At 39.7% G+C, this 22620-nt stretch overlaps 2 protein-coding genes across 6 annotated transcripts in view; one reads left to right on the forward strand and one right to left on the reverse strand.

The window, feature by feature from the left end:
• Positions 1-22620, reverse strand: part of LOC106076442 (uncharacterized) — a 116534-nt gene that overhangs the window by 29171 nt on the left and 64743 nt on the right. The gene's annotated exons all lie outside the window — the stretch shown is intronic.
• Positions 12174-18909, forward strand: LOC129926691 (uncharacterized). Of its 2 annotated transcripts, none has more exons than XR_008778409.1 (2): positions 12174-17167; positions 17955-18909. XR_008778409.1 is itself a non-coding variant. In XM_056032265.1 (2 exons), the coding sequence occupies exon 2, from the start codon at positions 14558-14560 to the stop codon at positions 16397-16399; it is 1842 nt and encodes a 613-aa protein (XP_055888240.1). In that variant the 5' UTR covers positions 12174-12491; positions 13279-14557; the 3' UTR covers positions 16400-18909. The 2 variants fall into 2 exon arrangements, 1 of the variants encoding a protein (XP_055888240.1); XM_056032265.1 differs by having other exon boundaries at positions 12174-12491; positions 13279-18909.

Here is a 22620-nt window from a genome sequence, read left to right on the forward strand (position 1 = left end):
CTATTAAGTCATCTTCCCGCCGAGGTCATGACGCACCCAAGTCAAGCCATACAGAGGTCCCTCCTAGCTAGAAACGTGCCTAAGTCATAAACCGCCACAGCTTTAAGGTGCACCTTGGTGCTTCGGTTTTGTATTTTAAATCGCATTAGTTTGTAGCCGCTACCGGAAGTGAACTCTCCGTCCCCACGCGCTCGGCATGATTCACGTCTGCTCCTCAGGAAATCATTACCGACCAAACGACCCAAAGGATAAGTAGCCCAGTGATTGATGTGACGTAATCGTCCACGTGATCTCTGCCACTGTCGTGATTCGTGTCATTCATAAGACTTCTTTATTGCCAAAATAATTGATATGGCGCAATTATTTGACCAATCGTTTGACACAATCATTTGACACTATCATGACACAACTCTCGCAATTATATGACACAATCATATGATGCAATCATAATAATAATACAGGACACAATCACACAATCATAGAACACAATCATATGATACAATCATGAGAAACAATCACTTTAAAGCAATCATAGGAAGCAATAACATGTAGCAATAATATGAAATAATCACTTGAAGTTATCATTATATGTGATACGATCACATGCTGTAATCACATGACACAATCGTAGCACACAATCATAACACACAATCATATATGCCCTATGCGGGTGTATACTGTCCCGGCTGACATCACACAATGCAGGCTGACGTCTAGTACGTCATTAGTCAGTATTATTAGGTCACATTGCGTGTGCGTGAGAAAATAAAGCAGACCTTTCTAGACAACCCTGATTTGTAATTACATGATGCAGGGTCAAGGTGAAATTATGAGATGATAGAACTAATATCACTGACCGGTAAAAAAAAATCGAGAAAGATCGAAGGAGCTACTATATGAAGAGCATGAAGCTAGGTATCCAGGTTGGTTAGTCATTGTACGGTAGACAGTCGCTGGTCATTAGTCATTTTAGTCATAGGTCATTGTTAGAAGTAGATTGCTTAATTGTGCTCATTAACTATTGGGTTGTTGCTGTTCTCCTGTATCTTCACTGTTTTATTTCAACTATATTCTCCTAGTCAAGTCAGTGGACAAGTGATTCATATGTTGAATCACTCATTTTATTGAATTGAGTTTGAAAGCATTGAACTTTTAGGGAAACTACATTCAGCGTTGAGTTACTTCATCCTAGTAGTGTATTGAAATAGATTTATAGGTACCTCTGGGTCCAAGCATGTCCAATGATTGTGGAGACAATGCACTATTAGTTCAAAAAAAAAAACCCCACTATCGTGACAATATAACAATCATATGACACAAGTGCGACACAATCATTATGACTCAAGCACGACACAATCATACGACACAATCATATGATACAAGCACGACACAAGCACATGAAACAAGCACAGCACAATCATATGATACAAGCACGACACAAGCACATGAAACAAGCACAGCACAATCATATGACACAAACACGACACAATCATACGACACAATCATATGATACAAGCACGACACAAGCACATGAAACAAGCACAGCACAATCATATGACAGAAGCACGACACAATCGTATGACACAATCATATGACACAAGCACGACACAATCGTATGACACAATCATATGACACAAGCACGACACAATCATATGACACAATCATATGATACAAGCACGACACATGCACATGAAACAAGCACAGCACAATCATATGACAGAAGCACGACACAATCGTATGACACAATCATATGACACAAGCACGACACAATCGTATGACACAATCATATGACACAAGCACGACACAATCATATGACACAAACACGACACAATCATATGATACAAGCACGACACATGCACATGAAACAAGCACAGCACAATCATATGACAGAAGCACGACACAATCGTATGACACAATCATATGACACAAGCACGACACAATCGTATGACACAATCATATGACACAAGCACGACACAATCATATGACACAAACACGACACAATCATACGACACAATCATATGACACAAGCACGACACAATCGTATGACACAAGCAGGACACAATCATACGACACAAACACGACACAATCATACGACACAATCATATGACACAATCATATGACACAAGCACGACACAATCGTATGACACAAGCACGACACAATCATATGACACAAACACGACACAATCATACGACACAATCATACGACACAATCATACGACACAATCATATGACACAAGCACGACACAATCGTATGACACAAGCAGGACACAATCATACGACACAATCATATGACACAATCATATGACACAAGCACGACACAATCGTATGACACAAGCAGGACACAATCATATGTCACAATCGATTTCTAGATAAAATTAACATCAAGATATACAACACGTTTACTATCAATACTGTTATTGTTATCATCATTATTCAATAGTCAACGGCGGTCTAGTCCAAACTCTTTTGTGGACTGTTGGGAAAAGGGGGGGGGGAGGGATAAGTGTATCTGGGAGACAATCCCCATGCTCCTTTTAGACGCTCAACAACACAACTCAGCTCGAGTCATGATTCCATCTCCTGCCCCTCGGTTTATACAATGCAACTCCTTCTACCCCTCCACACACAGAAAAAAAAAATCCTCACATAATTTTTATAAATTGTCCTTTAGTTTTCCACAAAACACACATGGATCCCTACTCCATAACGCTTTTTTTACCCCCCCCCCCCAACTCCGCCCCTGGTCTCATACACATAATTTGTCCTGCACATATTTTGTTGTTACGCCGATGATATGCAAGTCTAATACTTGAAAAAAAAAAAAAAAGATTATTTTAACAAATTTTTTGTTTCGGAATTTCTAATTCCAACGATGACCTATTAAAACTTTTAACAACACCACTGACACATGGTCACCACAGTGGACCTCATTCACCAATCTTAAACAAACAACATTTAGCCACGTGATAATATTGATAAAACAATAAAAAAAACTGTCACATGACAGGCCTTGTGTATTACGTAATTTGTATAGAAGAGAACCACGTGGCTAAATGTTGTTTGTTTACGATTGGTGAAGGAGGTCCATAAGACTACCACTTTCTTCGACTATTGATTGAATGATTGAACTTGAAGTTGGACTAGAGTGTCAGGTTATGATGTTCAAGGTTTGTTTTGAGGCGATTTCCCTTAGGAAACTTCAGAACTTGCGGGTTAATGGGAAATACATTAGACTACTGTGTACATTCATGGTCTCTACGTCTCTCTCCGGGGGGTCCCAAAGGAAGCAAGAAGAGGGAGGGGGGTCACATGTTTCATCATTTGTCTGTACAATGTTTGATTGGTTCGTGTCTGTTCTTATATGTGATGGGTGTGGGTAGGGGAATTACTCACACATAACTGGCTATAACTCTCTATTGGTTATAAGCCAACTGGTTATAAGTCAACTGGATATAGGTCAAGTGGTTCTAAGTCAACTGGTTATAAGTCAACTGGATATAGGTCAAGTGGTTATAAGTCAACTGGTTATAAGTCAACTGGATATAGGTCAAGTGGTTATAAGTCAAATGGATATAAGCCAACTGGTTATAAGTCAACTGGATATAGATCAAGTGGTTATAAGTCAACTGGATATAGGTCAAGTGGTTATAAGTCAACTGGTTATAAGTCAACTGGATATAAGTCAAGTGGTTTTAAGTCAACTGGATATAAGTCAACTGGTTTTAAGTCAACTGGATATGGGTCAAGTGGTTATAAATCAACTGGATATGGGTCAAGTGGTTATAAATCAACTGGCTATAAGTCAACTGGTTTTAAGTCAACTGGATATAAGTCAACTGGATATAGGTCAAGTGGTTATAATTCAACTGGATATAAGTCAACTGGTTATAAGTCAACTGGATATTCCCTATTCTAATAAATTCCACATTGTTGGAAATTTTACTACATATTTTAAAATTTTACCAATTCCAAATTTTTTGTAAATCTCACTCATAAAATCTATATGTGATTGCAAACATAAACACATACAAGAGTAGACCAACACGCATTCATTTTTTGGGGGGATACGAATGATGACTTTAATGTGAATATTTTGTAAATTTTCAAATCATATCTATATGGGTTATGGTAGGTTGTGGGGGGGGGGGGTTGTGACGAGCTGGAGAATACGTGTTATAAATATTGTTTTCCTTTATAATTAGTAGATTTCTAAGGGAGATCATTATACTGATTATTATTATTACATTATTATTTTAGAGCCTATTGTACTGACTGTCACTCACACTAGGTCCTAAATGAGTATCCGTTAGGGGAAGTAACCAGGAATATATTCATGTTTATCTCCCCTGTCTAGACGTATTACCCACATCGGAATGAGTACTACCGTAGTTCATATGTATTGATCGAGCTAAGGCCAGGAGCTGCAGTCCTCGATCTGAAGCCACATTTGGTCTTTTATGCTTATATGACATGTATATTGGAGATATATCGTTTATATACATTGCATATTTGTATACAATATGAAGTTTAACAGGTGACAAAACATTTTGCTGCTATTCTATTTAAGTCAACATTTTAAAAAGGACATAAAATAATATGGATAGCGTGGTCCGCTGCGAAGGACCTTTTGTCGCAGCCGTACTGGCGCAACCTTTTTGGCGCAGCATTTAAGGCACAGCCGTTTTGGTGCAACCCTTTTAGCGCAGCCTTTAAGGCACAGCCGTTACGGAGAAACCTTTATGACGCAGTCTTTAAGGCACATTCGTTCTGGCGCAAGCCTTTTAGCGTAGCCTTTAAGGCGCAGCAGTTCTGGCTCAGTCTTTTGGCTTAGCCTTTAAAAACAGGAGTTATGGTGCAAACCTTTTGGCGCAGCCTTTAAGACACAGCCTGGCGTCGTTGTGTCCTGAATCCATTGCTAAGTCGGCTAACTTCAGTTAGACTCGATTTGTTGGTCAACTTATGATTTCAACAAGTGATTCCTTCTTTACGTTTTAAAACAATGTTGCTAACTAAACTTTCAAATTTTATTTGTCATTCAAATATAATAAGGCCCTGACTTCGAGTCTAAAGATTAATGAGGAATGCAATATTTCCCGTGGCTACGCAGCCCATCTGTGACCTACATATTTTGCCACATCCAGGCAGGCATAACCATTGTTCGACGGTGGTTGATTTAGATTTTCTTTTCGCCGTCTGCGTCTCTCCTCGGCAGCTGTTGTATATCCCACGGCCTTTGTAAGTGACCTCCAGCTGCCTCGTTCTGAAGCCGGCTGCAACCAGTTGGTCTCTTCATTTCAAGCAAGTTGGCGGCTAAACGAAATTTCAGCATCGAACCCGAGACTATCTGCTTCACACACAGAAGTACACAACGCTGCACTTTTATTTGCCAAGCTTGTAGGCAACACTTAGTACGCCTTCCAATGTTTGGGGAACATTTTCATTCTCATTGTAAAATTTACGTAAAGACACATTCCTTATTCCATATGCTAGGACAAATTCGTGCAAGTTCTCCTTTGTCCCATATTGTCACTAGATCAGAGAATGAATTGCCTCAATCACCGAGGGAAACTAATGACTTAGCAGAGTTTAAGTCACTTCGCGTAGAACGTAATAGTTTTCTCTTTTGAAGTAACGTCTGTAATTTATAAGATAAGATAAGACTACACAAGCTATAGCTTAGGATCCTCGATTTTCTTTGGGGTCCCACCGAGTGAATGTTTTATAAATAATAATGATTTTAACAAGTGCGGGGACTTTGCGAAATGGACTGCGCGTGACCCAGTCTGGTTAGGGATGACGATGATAAGTGAAAATTAACTCTTTCTCTCCTAATTGACGATACCATCGGTGATTTGACCTCATTAAATTAAATTAATGTTTAATTTAATAAACGTTATTTTGTGTCATATAAAAAGAGCATGCATTTCTCTTTAACTCTATACCAAATCAAACATTTTCTGGTAACAAACGACAAAGTTATTGAAGCTCAATTATAACAGGTAGTGAAATAGTAATGAAGAATTACGGAGAGAAAGAGTTAAGTTAAAAATGTATCATTGCACTATGTATATACTTCTTAATTGTACATCACCATTAACTCTCTTGGTATTCCAAAATCATATTTGACACTGACAAATCCGGAGTTATAAAGGGCGCCATATCTTAAATAGCATAGGGGCTTGATCAAGTTTAAATTCGGTTTTGGTTTATCTAATTTTTTTAAAGCTCTCTTTTTGTGTTGTTTTTTTTAGGGGGAGGGGGGAAGTTCTCAAAACGCTCTTAACCTACAATATGCCTTTTGTTATCAAAACTATTCGACTTTTTTTCGAAATAAAGTAAATAATGTCCAGTACGTTAACTCTTTCTCTCCGTAATTATTTTCCCCACTTTTCGACGGAATTCTTCATTTTGCTCCCCTGTTATGATTCAGCTTCAATAGCTTTGTTATTTGTTATCAGAAAAATGTTGTATTTGGTATAGAATCAATTCTTATATAATACAAATTCAAGTTTATAAAGTAAACATTAATTTAATCTAATGAGGCCAAATCAACGATGGTATCGTCGATTAGGAGAGAAAGAGTTAAATCGAACTCCAATGTTGTCAACTAAAGTGAAGCATTAAACGGAGAGCTTATATTAACATTCCGCAGAAGTGGAAACATTATATTGTAACGAATCTCACTATCCAGGCACTCTGCAAACTGCACCACAAGACACCAACAACTCAAGAGAAAATGACCACTCAGGGCTCCAAAGTAACGTAACACTTTAATGTTCGATAAATTACAGCCGACACTGTACAATTGGCAACCTAAGACTGTACAAATATTTCCGTTAATAACCGTACCGCCGTATCAACTCTTGCACTGGTCTCTCTGTCTCGTTCCGGGCTTGTGCTGAGCCATTGTACTGAACCCCGTTCGGAACCTCCTTAACTGTGACACCTCTGCTCTTTATATAGGGTCCCAGCTGGCCTTCTAGAACCGGACGGAACATCACTGGACCCTTCTGGTTGGTCACCTGACTACATCCCTCGTGACGCTCTTGAGCTCTACACACAACACCGATCCTTCCCAAACTGTCTTGGCTGACCGTCGTAACTCGTCACGGTTGACCGCTCAACTCTAGCGCTGGCCTAGGGCGATTGGCGTCAGCTGTCTACACACCCCCATCTGTGCCACCACCAGGTTTATTACAATACTAGTCGACCGGCGGCGTACATGCGCCGCTATTTTGCAGGGCCGGCCTTAGCTGACCGCAGAGGGCTCCGCACTTATGCGATCGCAGTGGGCCCTGCACCTCATAGGACCTGCGCTAATTCTAGGTGTATAAATTATTAAATTAATCCATTGTATAACTTATAACAGATTTCCTGCGGCCTCCTGTCAATTTACTAGGAGCTCCTGAAAATCTCCTGAAATTGCAAAATATGCGAAAAAGTCCTGGAAATATCCGGAAATTATTAAAATCTTTAGAAAACTCATTCGAATCTCCTGAAATATATAGACAAAAATGTCATTTTGGAGTGTCATTCAATAAGGAAAACGCCAATCCTACGCGCAATAAAAAAACGGCATTATGCGTAATTTTGGAATCTGGTGAAAGAAACTTCTCGCGCCTCAAACTAATGAAGAATTACTTTATTTCATTTATTATGGTAGATAGATGGAAACATTTGTTAATTCTCGCTATTGAGCGTGATCTATGTAGGAAATAGAATTTTTATGATATACTGTATGACTTTGCTACACGCAAGGCTCGTAAAGTTAGTGGGATAACTCTATCCGCAGAAATAAAAGAGTGATCTTTCCTTGACTTCTTCTTCTCGTCCAAACTCTTGAGTGAAGAAGAGAATTATATATATAAATTATAACTTTAAATACAACAACAACAACAACAACAACCAGCCTATCAACACCCCCTTTATCCTGAACACCTGTTACACCAAAGAAAAAGCTGGCTATTTATGGATTCGCCTCCATGTATGAAAATCTTTAAAATATAAAATGTACGTATTACTTCACATAGCGCTAAACTCGAAATTCGAAAAGTCAGTCTTCACTGAGATCCGAACCCGGGACCCTTAGGTTCGGAAGCCAAGCGTTTTACTACTCAGCCACCACACCTCTACCAAGCCTAAACTAATGCATTATGATCAATGTTGCTATATACATTGTATATACACGTTGCGATATATATGCTAGAAGAAGCTACCAGGCTTATTATGCATATGATATAATGTACTAAGACTTTTTAAAAAATCCTAATAAATGTCTGACGTGCTCTGTACAGGGTCTCTACTGTGGTCAAGTACTGTCCCTTGGGGTATGTCTGACACACAGCGCTATGGCCATTCGTTTTGTTACTCAGGGCAAAAAAAAAAGGGAGGGAGGGGGCGAGAGAATGATAGATTATCTTACAGTCTTATGTTGTCTGTGTTCCATTTCTGGTGATAGATAAGCTTTAGGGAGTATTGCGTTATGTCAGCAGTGGTCCAATTAGCTGCAGGACAGTAACCCAACGTTTGGACAGAACTATTGATTACCTTCCACAACTGCATCATGCAACAAGAAAATAAAATACATAAAACAAAAATGTTAACCCTTAAGGCGCGTGTGGTAGTTTAGCCTCCATTTTTTTATGCACTCATTGTAAAACAGCTCAGCACTTTAAGAAGGGTTAAACAAAGCTTATATCAAGCGTACTTGTATCAATTAGTTTGGATCAGTCATGTAATTAAATGTGTACTAGATCTAGACTAACAATAAAAAAGCTTTTAAAAAATTTTAAATGAAAAGGGGAACGCCCTGGATTCCTACACCTGACTAAAGCCTACTCGAGCCAACACGGTAACCACTCTGCTTATGAGCATGGAAAATTGTAGAGTTATCTGTGGTTTCTATAGTCTCGCCTTATTTTCAAGTCTTGTGTTCACTAAGACTCAGACGACGACCTATAAAAGGGAATAACTCAGCTTTTACCACCACTTCAGTCAATTACAATTGTTTTCCCTTGGTCGAGATACCAAATAAAATAATTTATTAACAATAGTTAATTAACTAATTGGTTATTTTTTTAAATTGATTCTTTTGTTGTCAGGTAAAAGAAATAATTTAGAAACCGCATTTATTTTCGCTTCCTAATGTCCTGTATTCAATAGACTTGGGTGGATTCAAAGTCACCCTCAAAATCCAGAGGTTCAAAATCCCAGCCATCAACGAGATTTCAACCCGAGATTCCAACCCGAGATTCCAACCCGAGATTTCAACCCGAGATTCCAACCCGATATTTCAACCCGAGATTCCAACCCGAGATTGCAACTCGTGATTCCAACCCGACATTCCAACACAAGATTCAAACACAAGATTCCAACCCGACATTCCAACCCGAGATTCCAACCCGAGATTTCAACCCGAAATTCCAACACAAGATTCCAACCCGAGATTCCAACCCGAGATTCCAACCCGAGATTCCAACCCGAGATTCCAACCCGAGATTTCAACCCGAGATTCCAACACGAGATTCCAACCCGAGATTCCAACCCGAGATTTCAACCCGAGATTCCAACCCGAGATTCCAACCCGAGATTTTAACCCGAGATTCCAACACGAGATTTCAACACGAGATTCCAACCCGAGATTCCAACCCGAGATTTTAACCCGAGATTTCAACCCGAGATTCCAACACGAGATTTCAACCCGAGATTCCAACACGAGATTTCAACACGAGATTTCAACACGAGATTTCAACACGAGATTTCAACCCGAGATTCCAACACGAGATTTCAACCCGAGATTCCAACACGAGATTTCAACCCGAGATTCCAACACGAGATTTCAACACGAGATTTCAACACGAGATTTCAACACGAGATTTCAACACGAGATTTCAACCCGAGATTCAAACACGAGATTCCAACCCGAGATTCAAACACGAGATTCAAACACGAGATTCAAACACGAGATTCAAACACGAGATTCAAACACGAGATTCCAACACGAGATTTCAACACGAGATTTCAACACGAGATTTCAACACGAGATTCCAACCCGAGATTCAAACACGAGATTCCAACCCGAGATTCAAACACGAGATTCCAACCCGAGATTCAAACACGAGATTCCAACACGAGATTTCAACACGAGATTTCAACACGAGATTCAAACACGAGATTCCAACCCGAGATTCAAACACGAGATTCCAACACGAGATTTCAACACGAGATTTCAACACGAGATTTCAACACGAGATTTCAACACGAGATTTCAACACGAGATTTCAACACGAGATTCCAACACGAGATTTCAACCCGAGATTTCAACACGAGATTCAAACACGAGATTCCAACCCGAGATTCAAACACGAGATTCCAACACGAGATTTCAACACGAGATTTCAACACGAGATTTCAACACGAGATTCCAACACGAGATTTCAACCCGAGATTTCAACCCGAGATTCAAACACGAGATTCCAACCCGAGATTCAAACACGAGATTCCAACACGAGATTTCAACCCGAGATTCCAACACGAGATTTCAACACGAGATTTCAACACGAGATTTCAACCCGAGATTCAAACACGAGATTCCAACACGAGATTTCAACCCGAGATTCCAACACGAGATTTCAACACGAGATTTCAACACGAGATTTCAACCCTAACCCATCGGTTCGTAAGCCAAGTACTTTACCATTCATCCATCACGCCCCCATAATCAAGTAAATCCGTTTCAACATTTAACCAAAAAAAATTTGCTAGCATGTAAACATTAGTTATGCTGTAGAAACAATCTCCTCTGACATTTTGGTCAAGAAGAATGACATGAATCGCCCTACATTATATTATGCAACAATTGAACCTTAAATGTAAATTTACTTTCAATTTTTTTTTACAGTCTGTCTAAAATGACGAAAATCGATTTTGCAATTATTTTGGCGCCAAATAAAAGACGTCTGAAAAAACAACTATTATATGACAGGCAGACCAATTGTGGGTTAAGATATTTGTAGGTTAAAAAAAGGGGGAACACTGTTAATTATCTTCCGAGGACTAATTACATAGAAATGGAAGATTTCAGACTAGGGAAAGTAAACAACGATTATGAATATTTTTATTTTCTATCAGGAATCGATACCAACCCCGATTCCTTTACGACTTTTTTGTTTTATTTCCCTATTGTATTTAAGTCAGCTGGTGAAATATGTTTAAAATGTCACAATGCTGATTATCTTATCCATAATTACAGACGCTCCTTCAAAGAAAAAGATAATTACGTCCTACGAGCATATATGTTTCTAAAAATGTTTCGGATGTTCCTTCAGAGTTGAAGATAATTTACTTCCTAGTCCAAACCTCCCGCAGGACGACGGGGGATGGCAGAGGGCAGGGTATGAACCCGGGACCATCGAGAAGTCCGAACGACAGTCCAGAGCGCATACCGCACGACCAGGCAGCCAGTGTAGCCGAGCAAATCTCAAGAAAACATGCAGAAACTAGAACAGGCGCAAGATAGAGCCGTAAGATTTTATAGCAAAGGAATATTCACAGTTGACTAGAGTAACGCCTTTAATTAAACCATTACATTTGGAGACGCTTGAGGACAGAGGACTAAGATATAAAGAATTTAAGTTTCTAATTAATATGCAAAACTAGATTAACAAGTGCATACACGTAGGGCGTAATGATATTCTCTTTTGAAGTAACGTCTGTAGTTTATAAGACAAGAACACTTTCAATATTATTTTATTACTTTTTTTAAATTAATGGAGTGACGATAAAATTCAAACGAGATGGCGGCTCCGAGGATCACTCATACTCATACATTTTGTAACGACTAAATTACATTCACAGCAACGCCCGCAACTTGACATAGATCAAGGTTACTGTGACGATACGAAACTTGCATACATAAGTTCATTTTAGTTTTTCCCAGCAAACCGTGAGAAACTTTAATTTTTAACTTAAACAATTATTTTCTTGTCCACCCATAACTAATTTCTTGTAGGATTTATCCCCCCTCGCACGTTTCTCACGGGACGAATCTCGACATAAAACATTAACTAGCTTCTCTAGGGCTAACTTTTAATTATTGACCGCTGGACAGGTGACACTATGAAGTCGCTGCACCCGCGCTACACGCCGCGCCCTAATAACTTCTCACACCTACCCCCCCCCCCCCCCCCCCCCGCAGGATACACATCGCTCTAAGAATAGCATTGCACTCGGGCTGGACAGATACATATTCGCTTAAGACTTTACTCTCACGGTAGGCAACGAATATTGACCATAAATCTGACCTGACGCCTGACATCTCCGGTACATCGATACATGTGAGAAAATCAGCTAGCTTTCTTCCCCACCCGTTAAACGAAAAGTCCCATCTATATATATAGAGAGACCAAAGCATTCCAAATTAGGCCCGCTAGGATTCATACAGTCTCCTCTGTTAGGAAGTTTAGTTGTGAGGTTTCATTAGGGACAAACGGGTAAGTGTAAACATTTTACTATGCTTATTTTATATTATAGGAATGTGTGAGTACACATTAGTACACAACCACGTTCCCCGTCATTACATTATGACTTTATTATGTATATACATTGTACTATTTTATGTCGATACTATATCTTCATATAGTATTACTAATGCCGCTATGGTGGTCTACATTTGAAACCATAGTTATTATATTTGATTTTGTTATGTTTCTCCATTCCCGTATTTTAGTGATGAATGTAAACAATAACCTTTCGTGAATCTAAGTACTGTCTAAGAACTTAGATCACAGTGCTCTAAACTTACAGAGCCCATGTGAAATTAGTCATTTCACATTTCTGTTGTATATCCCTCAAACATGTTATTATGTCTCCCACCCTTGTGAACTTATAGTTCCTTGGATGAATGTAATTTTGATTAACTATATCAAACACTTATTACTGTAGCCATATCCCTAATATTTTATTTTCATCTTATCCTTTAGTATATAATATGCTCATTCCCCATTTTACTGTAACTGATTACTTATTGCCGTAATCTCATTTAATGGATGAATCTTAGCTAGTATCATCCTACATTATATGATGACACATTTACTGTAGTTATCTTACCTGTATTTTGTTTGCTATTGAGTTATACGCATGCTTTAAGATTTTATACATGATTGTCTTAAATGCCTTATTGGGATTGATACCAATGCCTACATCTGAATGATTGCAAGGCATATGGGAATCCCTGCTCAATACCTTTAGGAGGTTCCTAATTGTCTTTCTTATCCCCAGCCTGGTTGCTACCCCTGATTGCTACCCCTGATTGCTACCCCTGATTGCTACCCCTGATTGCTACCCCTGATTGCTACCCCTGGTTACTACACACGATTGCTACAACTACCAGATCTCCATAGAAAGCTGTAACCGAGGCAGACCACACCAGATACACTCCCCCCAATTACATACCTGTTAGCAAGAAGGCATTGCCTACTGTCCTTGGCCCTAACATATTGCCCAGTGTCCACAGTGCCCTATACTGCCCAGTATCATCTGCCCAGTACCCGGCCCAAACTGTCCACTGCCCAATAGTTATTGCCTAATGCCGACAGATTAGAGCAACCTTCGCAGCAGAAGATAAACTGGTGTTGAGTTAGCACGGCTCTCTACGAGCTAGAGATCACAGCTGAGAGATCGTCCCACTACAGCTTAGTCTGCAGCACCAACCTTCTCTATTGCTAAACAGGCAGTGGCCTCACCCTAGAGCCAGCTTGCCTACAGCATAGAGAATATCCCGAGCCGACGTCCTAAGACAGAGCCGGATGACTCATCCTTCTGAGTGCCAGTCCTACGACCGCCAGAAGACGACCCAGGAGCTAGCAGCTAAGAAAAATAAGTAGCAGACATAGGAACATTCTTCTCCTCCAATCACTCAATAATTAGCAATCCATGATGAACAGTTATTATAGATATTAGCACCTTTACTTCTTTTATTTTCTTAATTATAATTTTATTTAATCATTTATCTCTTGTAATCTTTCATTTATTAAATTATTCTATTTATGAACTTATAATATTGGTCTGTTCTTACTGTTAGTTGCGGTGTGCCTGTACAAAATCTTATATGTGAGCGGGATAAAATTAATAAAATTTCCCCTAGACATAATTAACAAGCCAAATAATAACTAATTAACATCTCGTCACATATAAATGTGGTCCCGTCCGGGGATCTGAAACTAGAATCCTTTATTAGACAGGCACAGGCATACAGCAGTAGAACTTTCCTATATCTAATATACTTTCATTATCTTAAAGTAACGGATTGCAAACGGAGTGATGAGTGTTGCTAGAGTCTTTATTTTATATCTATTTTACTTTAGATGTTATCACGTATTAACTTAGTATAATATTATTATTTGTGGTTATTTTAAGTTGCATCACTGTACTTAATATTGTATTATTATCACGGGCAACGTGGTTGTTTCATACGGGCTTCATAGAACGCTCTTACTTCAGTAATATCCCTCCTTTTAGTCTTATTAGTTTCCCATTTTATTTCTCTCATACATAAATAATGGCCAGCAATACAAGATCCAAGACTGACTCTGACAGAAAACTCAAAATACAAGAGTTGACAGAGACGGCGGCATTGTTAGAATTAGAAGGGAAAGATCGCTCTGACTACATCCGACAAAAGTTGGATGAGTGGGAATTAGAGGAGAGGGTAGCCCGGGAACGGGAATTTGAGTTAGCAAGAGATAAAGAAAAACATGAGCACGAGTTAGCCATGGAGCGGGAGAGACAGGCAACTGAGAGAGCTAGAATAGCTCAAGAGAATGAGACGGCTCGCACAGTCGCTGATTCTCAGCCTGCTAGCCCAGCTTCCAGCCAAGGGTCCTCAAATAGCTCACCCAACATCCCCTTCGAGCCCTTCGATGAGAAGAGCGAAAGTGTTGAAGTTTATTTAACACGATTCGAAGAGGTGGCACGCTATTATAGCTTGCCCAAGGATAGGTGGTGTTTCAGGCTAGCTCAATGCCTTAGGGGCAAGGCTTACGAGGCTTACACAAAGCTCCCCTCATACCAACGGGAGGACTTTGAAGCCCTGAAAGAGGCACTATTGGTTCAATTTGAGCTAACCTCTGATTCATACCACAAGAAGTTTCGAGGGTCCCGCCTTGAGCGCAAAGAAACTTATGTCAATCTTTGCGACAGGCTGGACAAATACCTCGGGAAATGGCTAGCCCTAAGCAAAATGCCCGAAACATTTGAAGGTCTTAGAAACCTTATTCTGGCTGAGCAGCTTCGAGACTGCTTAACGCAGGAAACTCGAATATATGTCAATGAGCAACAGGCGAGTGACCCTTCTGACATTGCAATTGATGCAGACCGATACATAGCTGCCAGACGAGACCAGAAAGCTAAGACACCCGTAACAGAACCACAATCTAGCGAAACCTCCCCTGCCCAGCCCACACCTCACAACCAAAATCAAAACAGCCAGGCACGTGTCCCTTCACAACACCCATCCAACCAGTCGAACCGCCCTCCCCATCAATCACGCCAGAATAATTCCTACCACCCCTCTCACCGTGACTCACATAACACGCGTGACGACAGGAGGACTCGACAACAACATGCCCCACACGTCGTATCGGCCCTGACGGCCGTTCCACGGCCCAAGACTGGTAACCCGGTAGGCCCAGAAATCCCTTATATACCTCCTCACCCCTCTACATCACCCCCAGGTGTAGAGCAGGCCCTAATAAACGGCGTTCAAACTTATATCATGTTTGATACAGCCTGCTCTTTTACTTCCATAATAAAGGAAGCGCTGATTGATTCGGCAGATCTCACCGGTGAAACGGTAGAGATCCAAACCGTCGACAAAACTACACCTCCAATGGTCTTGCCCATAGCGAGGGTTCATGTAGAATGTCGATACGTGCACGGGACCATAAACGCCGCTGTTATGGAGTCACCCGTGTACGACTTTATTCTTGGCTCCCAATACGTACCATTAGGAAATGTCAAGAAGCCATATTTTTCCCTGCCAGTCGGTAGAACGACTAGACAGAAGGATGGCCCAAATCAGTCAAACACTGGGCGCCATCACTCAACACCTCAGTTCAACCGAACTAAGGAAATTAAACCCCTAATTCCTGACATTGACAGTGTCAGACGGCGTTGGTATGGTCAACAATCTTGGCCCCCACGTATAAATATGATACCTGCATGGAATCACAAGGGTGGTAGTCGCCACCGATTCCCGCCCAGTCCATCATGTTGCAACTATACCCCATCACCCCTCACTGCTTCAGGTAGGACGCACAGGTACCAAAACAAACCTGACCTCAACCACAGGTCACGTTATTCTCCACCCAAACACAACAGTCCACGGTGGGATCGAAATTAGACTTAAAACGGATACCTAGAGGCCCAATCTCCCTTACGAACCGGTCCTCGAATTCAGATTCATTTTTTTTTTCCCTTAGGACAATTAGACTGGACAACGACAAAGCTCAAATGAAACTTATATGCAAGTACTAATAGTATTCTGCGAATACTTTTTAAGTGGGTGGGTATGTGACGATACGAAACTTGCATACATAAGTTCATTTTAGTTTTTCCCAGCAAACCGTGAGAAACTTTAATTTTTAACTTAAACAATTATTTTCTTGTCCACCCATAACTAATTTCTTGTAGGATTTATCCCCCCTCGCACGTTTCTCACGGGACGAATCTCGACATAAAACATTAACTAGCTTCTCTAGGGCTAACTTTTAATTATTGACCGCTGGACAGGTGACACTATGAAGTCGCTGCACCCGCGCTACACGCCGCGCCCTAATAACTTCTCACACCTACCCCCCCCCCCCCCCCCCGCAGGATACACATCGCTCTAAGAATAGCATTGCACTCGGGCTGGACAGATACATATTCGCTTAAGACTTTACTCTCACGGTAGGCAACGAATATTGACCATAAATCTGACCTGACGCCTGACATCTCCGGTACATCGATACATGTGAGAAAATCAGCTAGCTTTCTTCCCCACCCGTTAAACGAAAAGTCCCATCTATATATATAGAGAGACCAAAGCATTCCAAATTAGGCCCGCTAGGATTCATACAGTCTCCTCTGTTAGGAAGTTTAGTTGTGAGGTTTCATTAGGGACAAACGGGTAAGTGTAAACATTTTACTATGCTTATTTTATATTATAGGAATGTGTGAGTACACATTAGTACACAACCACGTTCCCCGTCATTACATTATGACTTTATTATGTATATACATTGTACTATTTTATGTCGATACTATATCTTCATATAGTATTACTAATGCCGCTATGGTGGTCTACATTTGAAACCATAGTTATTATATTTGATTTTGTTATGTTTCTCCATTCCCGTATTTTAGTGATGAATGTAAACAATAACCTTTCGTGAATCTAAGTACTGTCTAAGAACTTAGATCACAGTGCTCTAAACTTACAGAGCCCATGTGAAATTAGTCATTTCACATTTCTGTTGTATATCCCTCAAACATGTTATTATGTCTCCCACCCTTGTGAACTTATAGTTCCTTGGATGAATGTAATTTTGATTAACTATATCAAACACTTATTACTGTAGCCATATCCCTAATATTTTATTTTCATCTTATCCTTTAGTATATAATATGCTCATTCCCCATTTTACTGTAACTGATTACTTATTGCCGTAATCTCATTTAATGGATGAATCTTAGCTAGTATCATCCTACATTATATGATGACACATTTACTGTAGTTATCTTACCTGTATTTTGTTTGCTATTGAGTTATACGCATGCTTTAAGATTTTATACATGATTGTCTTAAATGCCTTATTGGGATTGATACCAATGCCTACATCTGAATGATTGCAAGGCATATGGGAATCCCTGCTCAATACCTTTAGGAGGTTCCTAATTGTCTTTCTTATCCCCAGCCTGGTTGCTACCCCTGATTGCTACCCCTGATTGCTACCCCTGATTGCTACCCCTGATTGCTACCCCTGATTGCTACCCCTGGTTACTACACACGATTGCTACAACTACCAGATCTCCATAGAAAGCTGTAACCGAGGCAGACCACACCAGATACACTCCCCCCAATTACATACCTGTTAGCAAGAAGGCATTGCCTACTGTCCTTGGCCCTAACATATTGCCCAGTGTCCACAGTGCCCTATACTGCCCAGTATCATCTGCCCAGTACCCGGCCCAAACTGTCCACTGCCCAATAGTTATTGCCTAATGCCGACAGATTAGAGCAACCTTCGCAGCAGAAGATAAACTGGTGTTGAGTTAGCACGGCTCTCTACGAGCTAGAGATCACAGCTGAGAGATCGTCCCACTACAGCTTAGTCTGCAGCACCAACCTTCTCTATTGCTAAACAGGCAGTGGCCTCACCCTAGAGCCAGCTTGCCTACAGCATAGAGAATATCCCGAGCCGACGTCCTAAGACAGAGCCGGATGACTCATCCTTCTGAGTGCCAGTCCTACGACCGCCAGAAGACGACCCAGGAGCTAGCAGCTAAGAAAAATAAGTAGCAGACATAGGAACATTCTTCTCCTCCAATCACTCAATAATTAGCAATCCATGATGAACAGTTATTATAGATATTAGCACCTTTACTTCTTTTATTTTCTTAATTATAATTTTATTTAATCATTTATCTCTTGTAATCTTTCATTTATTAAATTATTCTATTTATGAACTTATAATATTGGTCTGTTCTTACTGTTAGTTGCGGTGTGCCTGTACAAAATCTTATATGTGAGCGGGATAAAATTAATAAAATTTCCCCTAGACATAATTAACAAGCCAAATAATAACTAATTAACATCTCGTCACAGTTACAAAGACAGTTTGTGTGGAAACACAAACTCAAAATCGGCCCCAGAAGTGGTCCACCCAAGAAAGTAAAAAGGCAGGTTTCAAAAGGAATATAATTATTATTATTTTTAATATCAAAATACTGTCATTCTTAATTAATTGTGTACTCCAGCTGGCAAGACTACATTACAAATAACCACGTTCTGCTGGAGGCCGGTGTGGACAGTACAGAAGCGATGATTACCATTCGACAGCTGTGCTGGGACGGACACTTATCCCGCATGGGAGACGACAGCATGCTAAAGCTGATCCTCTTTGCGAGCTTAAAGGAGGACGGCGAAACAGAGGTGCCCCTCCTCCCGTCAGCGCTATAAAGATAAACTCAGTCGCCATTTCGCCCTCACAGACACAGAGGAAAGTATCTGATAGCAGACGACATATGTCGGAGACAGTTGGCTGAGTTCTCACAAAGGCTGCGAGACAAAGATTTGAGACTCAAAGACAAGACATTATTGAAGACAGGTGCAGAAAACGAGAACATAGACCGCCAGTGGACAACGGCTTTGTCTGCACGAGGTGCGCGAAAATATGTAGGTCGCAACTGGGTCTGCATAGTCATGTGAATCACTGCAAACGCAGGTTAGGCCAATAATAGAATATGCATCCTCCGTTTGAGACCCCTCAACTCAAGAAAACATTAAGAAACTGGAACAGACACAAAATAGAGCAGTGAGACTCATAACAAACGAATATTCACATTTGACTAGAGTAACACCTTTAGTAAAATCACTAAATTTAGAAAGCCTTCAGGACAGAAGGCTCAAAAGTAAAGTAGCAATTATACATAAAACACTGAACCATAATCTTCAAATACAAAAACAAAATCTAATACAATACTCAGAAAGACAAAAGATAAAGGAACATTCCTCGTCCCATATGCTAGGACACATTTATACAAATACTCCTTCTTCCCTAGCGCTTTTAGAGCATGGAGCAGTGACTTGGCGGAATTTAAGTCATTGGTTAATATGCATGACGCGTAGAACGTAATCATCTTCTTCTTTGAAGAAGCGTCTGTATTATTTAAGATAAGATAAGATAAGCATCCTTAATCTTCGGAATTGGAGACATTACCATTATATTCTCGTTAATTTGAATTGATCACAATCTGTAGTAGACAGTTGCACGGTTAGGTCAAAACGTGCTAGGCCTACTCGTAAATAAGAAAGTAAAAACAAAAAAAAACAACAACACGGGACCCATTAGCCGAGTGTTTTGTTCTAATTATTTCGAAGCTGCAGTTGTACTTCCGCGTCACCCCAGACAGCTGCTTGGGATGTTTATACTAGTATCTATATAATATACAACGTGTCTGAAGGTGTGCAGGTACAAACAAATAACAAGCAAAATAAAAAAAAATACTTAAAAAAAAATCTCATATTAAGTAAAATCCTAGAACACATAATATGTAGCAACATCATAAACCACCTAGACAAACATAATGTCCTCACACCATACCAACATGACTTTAGGAAATATAGATCATGTGAAACACAACTAATAGGACTAATTGATGATTTTTCAAGGGGTTTAGATAATAGTGAACAAATAGATGCTATCTTACTAGATTTTTCTAAGGCTTTTGACAAAGTACACCGCCATAGTTTGCTTAAAAAATTAAAATATTTCGGCATTAATGGTTCACTGCATCAGTGGATTAAAGATTTTCTGATAGGGAGAGAACAAACTGTAATAATAAATGGCTCTAAATCAACACCGATAACAGTAAACTCAGGTGTACCTCAAGGAACAGTATTGGGTCCACTACTATTTTTAATTTACATAAATGATTTACCAAATTGCATTACTTCAGGAACAAAAGTCAGATTATTTGCAGACGATTGCATAATATATAGAACAATAAAAACAACACAGGACACAGATATTTTACAAAGAGAATTAGATGAATTACAGAAATGGGAATCAAATTGGAGCATGTCTTTCCACACAGAAAAATGTCAGTTGTTAAGAGTAACAAAAAAACTAAAACAAATTAATTCCACTTATCTTATTCATGGCAAACCAGTAACACAGACTAAAAACGCAAAATACCTAGGTGTTATAATAAATGAAAAACTGTCATGGAATCCACATATTGATGAAACTACAAAAAAATCAAACAAAGCATTAGGATTTATTAAAAGAAATTTCTATAAATCAAATAAGAACATAAAACTAAAATGTTATTTAACCTTGGTTAGGCCAATAATAGAATATGCATCCTCCGTTTGGGACCCCTCGACTCAAGAAAACATTAAAAAACTGGAACAGACACAAAATAGAGCAGTGAGATTCATAACAAACGAATATTCACATTTCACTAGAGTAACACCTTTAGTAAAATCACTAAATTTAGAAAGCCTTTAGGACAGAAGGCTCAAAAGTAAACTAATTGTCAACTTTTTCAATTGATTCATATTCTGTTGGGAACAAGGAATGATTGTGCAGACTTTCTTTCAACTTGATTGACAATGGCAAGTGTTTAAAACGCGTAACCAGACAGACAGAGGGAGGTAATAAGCTTTGTAAAAAAAAAAAAAGTAAAAAAAAAAATTAAATCTAGAAATACAAGTTGAGGGGTGAACAGGAAGGACAACTCAAGAAATAGACTTTACAAAATGCAATGACATAGTTTTCCCAAAGTTCAGACACTAATGCGAGAAGAGAGAGAGAGAGAGAGAGAGAGAGAGAGAGAGAGAGAGAGAGTTTCCTCCCTTTTGTACGTGTGCGTATGTCACTGACTCCTTCCCAAGGGGACAAAGGTGTTTAGCGACCGACGTAGCGATCAACCGTGTTAACTTAGTTCACCCACTAAATGTCAACTGGTCTTGCAGAGAGAGAGAGCTTAGGCCCTTCCATTCTAAATTCCGACCTGTACTGAGGCACGAACCTGTACCCATCGTCACGGCCCCCAAGCTCCCGTCCTCCTTGACCACAACGTTCAAAAATACTGTATTATTATTAATTTTTACATCGGGATCTAGATTTAGCCAATTTGAAGGAAGCACAAGGTGCAGTGCCGGACTTTATAAGTGCAGGCTCTGGGCAGAGTTATAGTGGAAACCTATAACCTCTTTAGCATTCAATATCAATTATATTAATGCATTTAAAATTGCCCCTTCTTCCCTAGTGCTATTAGAGCATGGAATGGGTTGCCTGAGCTAGCCAGGAAAACCATTGACTTGTTAGAATTTAAGTCATTGGTTAATATGCATGACTGAATGCATGACGCGTAGGACGTAATCATCTTCTTTTTTGAAGCAACGTCTGTATCATATAAGATAAGATAGGTATTATTTGTTAATAAAGAAATAAAGTACTTGTAAGTTTTGCATTATTTTCTAATATTTAATATTCTTATTAGGTAAAAAAAATATTATTTTTGAAATATAGAAGCTGGGGCATGCACGGCTGCACAGCCTTAAAGTGTTGTGAATCCAGCTGTGACCAGGTGGATACTGCTGTCTATATAGTACAGCTGTTTATATAGACTTCGCTTCTTCAGAAAGTAAAGCAAGCGAGACAATATCTTTTAGAGCTTTTTCAATCTAAATGGGACAAACGGGCAGAAAGAGAGACGGACGGACGGACGGACAGACCACACAAACCAAGAGCGGCTATTCCCCTTTCGAAGGCCGCAAAAAACAAACAAATAAGATGTCCTAACGAGGGTGATATTAAGCCACTGGCATTTTGTCTCAGTGACATTAATGAC

Source organism: Biomphalaria glabrata, chromosome 6, assembly GCF_947242115.1.
Source record: "Biomphalaria glabrata chromosome 6, xgBioGlab47.1, whole genome shotgun sequence".
Taxonomy (NCBI): Eukaryota; Metazoa; Mollusca; class Gastropoda; family Planorbidae; genus Biomphalaria; species Biomphalaria glabrata.

Bases quoted from the DNA above. Each gene is read 5' to 3' on its own strand.
- LOC129926691 (XM_056032265.1), top strand. From the start codon at position 14,558: ATGGCCAGCAATACAAGATCCAAGACTGACTCTGACAGAAAACTCAAA.